Source organism: Octopus bimaculoides, chromosome 9, assembly GCF_046866305.1.
Source record: "Octopus bimaculoides isolate indiv1 chromosome 9, ASM4686630v1, whole genome shotgun sequence".
Taxonomy (NCBI): Eukaryota; Metazoa; Mollusca; class Cephalopoda; order Octopoda; family Octopodidae; genus Octopus; species Octopus bimaculoides.
Genome location: NC_142936.1, coordinates 27,268,196 through 27,274,162, shown reverse-complemented (window position 1 = coordinate 27,274,162; position 5,967 = coordinate 27,268,196). Strand labels below are relative to the sequence as shown.

Genomic DNA, 5,967 nt, shown 5'->3' with positions numbered 1-5,967 from the left:
CTTAGCTTCCCGCCATCTTTTCATTTTGATTTCATATTCTAATTTTTAATATTTTTCTCTTTGGTTTCATTCTTCATTTTCAATTTTTCAATTTTTCATTTTATCAGTTCTCCACAGTTTTTTTGTTCATTGTTCAATTCTACTATATTTCACATGTAGCCTTTGGTTTCCCCATTGATAAACCCTGGACCCCGTCAAGTATCACCTCCACCATTCTTTTCCTCCTAGCTCGGCTTTACTTCTTTTAGCATAGCACCCCGTCTCACCATCCTACTACGGCGTCACCATGCTTATCTCTCTGTACTAGACAGCAACCATGTTGCCTGAGATACACCAATATATTTTTAAGAAACATCTGTTAGAAACTTCTTTTCTTCCATCTTTGTTAAAAACGAGATGGCAGAAAAGCCGTATGTATGTAAGAATCACAATGTCTAACCGATAACGACGTTCGTAAAAGATCAAATATCCATAATTTTTTTGTTGCTTTTTTGTTTGTTTTTCAAGTTCTTCCCTCCTCCTTCAAATATTGTAATCACGTTTTTCCCGTTTATACTGAGCGGATATTAGCCGAGAAAATATAAATATATTATTAGAAAAGCAAGAAGATTACAGAATAGAAAATGACTCCCATTCAGTTAGCAACATTAAGTGAATCTATTATTCACTCTGCTGCTGCTTAAAAGCAAATGATTTTATATAAACATCGATAGTTATTAAGCTGTACTTATGCGTCGCACAACTGTCACTTATGTACCACTTATACGCTTTCATTCAATTGCAGATTGATATCTATTCGTTTTACATTTTCCTAAAATTGATAATCAATTTTGATATATTGGAATTGGTAAAAACCTCTTCATTACACACAAATACATAGTTCAGTTTAGGAACGTTTTCTGCTGGGAAGGCATACTTTTACATTCAAATATAGTTGTTTATGTTACATTTATTTCCTACTTTATCATTTCCACAAGTAATGATTTCTGATAGCGCATAGTTGTAAAACAAGACATTTTTATAAACTAATGGCTCTACTGATTCGACCTCAACTGTAAAAGGTGATATATTTACAAGTGTTCATATGAGTGGAAATCTGGACATTCACTCACGACAATTCATACAGTGTAAATAATGCTATTTTAAAGTATATTTGTTAGTTTGTCTCTTTATTGGTCAGTGTAACATAATCAATGCCACATACAGTTAACATTCAGAGAATTTGAATTTCTCATACAATTTCCGTTTCAGAAAATAATTAATTAGAATATGATACACATATATCGGCAAACTTTCTCAATATGATACCGAGAGATCCTTTCTCCATCAGCTGGTATGTGGTTGCTTCATCTGCTAGAAATGGAAGCCAAATTACTTCAAATGACATGAAAGAAGTTTTGAAAAAACGAACGACAGATTAGAGAATGAAGTAGTTGATCATAAAAAGTAGACGATGAGTTCACTGTTAGGTAGAATTTGATTTTGGGTATATCCAATCGGGAATGGCCTAGAGTTAAACAATGATCTGTCGGACAGGAAATATGCGTAGGCCTAAATGCCTATGGTTATCGAGGATTATTATATTTCCTGTATTGTATTTCACCAAGAAAACGTGGTATATCTCAGTCTGCATATATAAGGTAATCCAAACATCACTTCCAATTTATTTTGGTGGTAATACGATACATAAATACTTCCGCTCGTGATAACATAAGACGTTCACTCAAATGAATAGCACTGTAGTAATAAAGTGCTTCGTGTAACATACATTAAAAAACAGGTGTAGAATTAATGGGAAATATTCTACCCAATTATGTAACGTATAGTTGAAGTAGCTTCTGAATGTTAGGTCGCAAGAGATAAAGCACCTGGGAATCAGTTTATGAACAACTACGATAGGGAACCATCAAATGTGCAAATTGATTTTAATTCAATTGGCACCTCTATAAATTTCTAAAACGTTCGGTTTCTAAATAATTTAGGATTGTTTTATGAATTTCCCCTACAATATTACATAAGACGGCTTGATTCATTGAGCAACGGCATAAATATAGTGAGCACTTTACCTGCTCCCTCAATTTGGATATCTTATCTTATACATATATAAAAGCAAATTGTCTGTTTGTGTCAATTTGCCGTCTACACCCATTAGTGAATTTTCGTGAAATTTGCAAACATGCTAAAGTAACATCCATTTTGTCACTAGGCTCACTGAAGTTTAATAAAAACCTATAATTGGATGGCTAGGGTCCCTAGAAGGGATCCGCATGTGTAACCAATATATTTTCCTTTAATAGTCAAGGGAAATAACACATTCATTTTCCTATATATATAATGAATAAAAAATGAATATATATTTCTCGATTTATTAAAGAAGTTGTAAGAAAATGCGGGGAAGACATTTTCGTTTGGAAACCAGCTAACACTAGAATAGAAATCAAATCTTCAATGTTCCTATTAGCTAGCAAATGATATGGTTCTTAGTTAAAGACAGTAAGACCTCACAGTTTGACAGCCAGAACAATAGCTGTCCTTAGAGATGTATTTTATCACCACTTGACATTTAACCTCACTACAGAATTCACCTGCAAAATCAAGCTAGACTTATCCTGACATTTCTGTTCTCGTAAATAGCAAAATATAGCTATTTGTATATCTGCTAAATTTCCTATATATAGTCAAGCTATTTCCGAAGCAACATTGTATAAATACGTGTGCATTCTACATTGCCTGCACTTTCTTACAAGAAATTGTCAGAGTCACAGGCTGGAAATGGTTACTTTGTATAAATGCGTGTACATCTACATCACGTGGATTTTCAAATTGTCTAACAAATCAGTGATTTTATTTGGTATAGATCAAGTTGAGTATGTTTATTTCTTAGTATTTGAACTATTAGAGTTATTTTCGCAATTTACTTAGTACAACCCTTAAACAAGTAAATAGTATTTTCCTAAACAATACATCCACTTATTTCGGTTACTGACTTATTCATGAATATAGCATGAATGGAAAAGCCTTTCTTGTCACTTCAGCCAACTGACAAGCGCTGCGTGAAGAACTGTTCTGTTTCCCGAAAAATGCACTGTCGTCACATGTAGGGACACATTCATTTATATTGATAGTGGTGCTAATGTTTTTAACAATCAACAACACAAGCAGACAAAAATCCCCATTTGTCTATCAATAATATTGCAATCTGCACTATTCTCATACGATTCACACGCTGTTTACATGTAGGAACTTTTTCGTAATTCATGTTGATAGCTGTGAGGTCTTAAGATATACCCTTTACTTATCTTTAACGGCGAAGGGGAAATAACCCATGTAAAATCCCTTATTTTTCTTTTCTACCCACTGGTCATCTGCACTGTTTAAAGGTCACATGCTGTTTACATGTAGGAACACTTTCTTAAAGAAGATCAAATCTGAGTTCTCGACCTCTGCGGGCGCGAAAACAGCGGCAAAAGCGTTCAACAATAGATCTACTTATTTTGGTTAGTGACCTATTCACGAATATACCATGAATGACGATAACCTTTCATGTCACATCAGCCAGTTGACAAGCGCTGCATAAAGAATTGTTCTGCTTTTAGACAAATGCACTGTTATCACAGATGTCACACCATGTTTACAAGCAGGAGACTCTTGATTTATATTGATAAATGTTGCCCACGGGAGGTGCCACAGTCTTGCTCGCACGAGACTTTAGAACACCATTCCCGTAGTTCCAAAGTGGACAGTGATGATGATGCAGACAGAAACTTTTGGATGTCGGTAATAGCACTTCGGTTGGCGAGAAGGATGGCCAGGTAAGCTTGCCTTTTGGAATACCATATCTGATTTAAAAGAACTAATGGATAAGCTGATTCTTAACCTGACGAATCAGCTTACAAACAACACGTGGCTGGAAACCCTGTCATTTTATCACCAAAGAACGTGGCAGTTGATGATTTGAACTTTAAACTTCTCGAACAGTTGCCAGGTGAGCGTCACATCTACAATTGCATTGACGCTGTACTCAACATCGATGAAGCTGTGAATTATGCAGTTGAATTCTTGAATCGTATAACACCAGCTGGCCTCCCACCTCACACATGCACTTCAAGATTGGGGAACCTGTTATGCTGCTTCGAAACATCGATCCACCAAAGCTTTGCAATGGTACACGCCTTATCATAAAGAAGATGATGCCAAAAGTCTTGGAGACAAAAGATTTGACTGGTAAAGCAAGCGATGAAGCTATATTCATTCCTAGAATTCCACTTATTCCCTCAGATATGCATTTGCAGTACATGCGCCTGAAATTCCGGTTGAAAATGAGCTTTGCAATGAGCATTAATAAGGCCCAGGAGCAGTGTTTGGATGTTGTAGGTCTGAACTTTGGAGAACCAGTTTTCTCCTATGACCAACTTTATGTGGGATGCTCAAGAGTCGGAAATCCTAATGATTTGTTCTTTTATGCCCCACAAGGAAAGACCAAACCTGTTGTTTATCAAGCTCTGCAAACTTAATAAAATTCACCAAATCAGATATTTATTATTTTACTGTAATATTTGTAAGTGTTGTAAATGTATTGATAATCTACATTTTATTTTATTCTAAAATGTATATTCAAATTTATTTGTATGTCTACTGTAAAACTAAATGTTAGTCTCTTTCTACATTCATTGTAAATCTATTTCAACACTAGCGCCACTGAGAGTAATATTCTTTGCGAACGCACAAAAGCTATTTTCAGAGTGATCTATTTTGAATTGTTATTATCTCATATCTGATTAGCCTGTTATTACGTAACATACTTTACAATTTTGGTATACATACTTCAATGGTATTTCTTCCTATGTTACTCATTATAGACCTTTTCGGGCTACTTTATTTGAATTCTTACTATCGGGTAACTAATTTCTTGTTATTACATAACTGACTTCACATTTCGGGTATTCATAATTTATTGGGATTTCCTAAAAACAAGATCCTATGTAAGATAGTTCGGTGTTCTTTGTAAATGCACAAAAACTGTTTCAAGGGGTATATGCTTTGTATTGTTGTTACTGGGTTAGCGAAAGAATTATGAGAACAGATCTAAGAGATAAACCCCGCCTTTCCGGGTATTACCGGGTACGTCAGCTAATACATACATACATACATACATACATACATACATATATATATATATATATATATATATATATATATATATATATATATATATATATATATATATATATATATATATATATATATATATATATATATATATATATATATATATATATATATACATATATATATATATATATATATATATATATATATATATATATATATGGGAGAATATACGAAAAAAACAACAACAGACGAGGACAGGTGGTGTAAATAACAAAAGGGTGTATTAGTATGACGCTCGGGAATACGGAAAGTCTTTGACGTTTCGAGCTACGCTCTTCAACAGAAAGAATACGGAGACAAGGAGAAAAACACGGAGAAAAAAAAATTGAATAGTGTTCTGTCAACGATATATATATATATATACAGGTAAAGCACATTTTAGAGGTAATACTTGATAATTGCAAGCACCTGTATATGCCAGTTAGTGGCCGAGGTGAAAGAATAAATTAAAAGCGTAAAATTAAAACAGAACACAAAGGATTCCGCGGTACACGTGTTTCAAGCTTTATAGTCGTTGCATCATTATATTGGTACATAATTGATAGACAGGATGGTATAAAGCTATCTTCAGCCGCAAATATATTCTTTCCCAAGATCATATCACAAAGTAGAAATCACCAAGAAAAAAGAAAAAGAGAGAGAAACAGGAGAGAGAAAGAGGGGAAGTCCACTTGGTATTATCCATTGTAATAGCCATTATAATATGTTTATCCTTTAAGTTGATACATTTATATAAAAGTTCATCGGTATTCCAAAATCTGTCCATATTGTGCCACAATTCAGGGTAGAGTGAAT

At 34.0% G+C, this 5,967-nt stretch overlaps 1 protein-coding gene across 1 annotated transcript; it reads left to right on the top strand.

Moving 5' to 3' along the window:
- Nucleotides 1–4,097: 4,097 nt before the first annotated feature.
- On the top strand, nucleotides 4,098–4,514 carry LOC106871099 (ATP-dependent DNA helicase PIF6). Its single transcript, XM_014917400.1, has one exon. The coding sequence runs from the start codon at nucleotides 4,098–4,100 to the stop codon at nucleotides 4,512–4,514; it is 417 nt and encodes a 138-aa protein (XP_014772886.1).
- The last annotated feature ends 1,453 nt before the right edge of the window (nucleotides 4,515–5,967 follow it).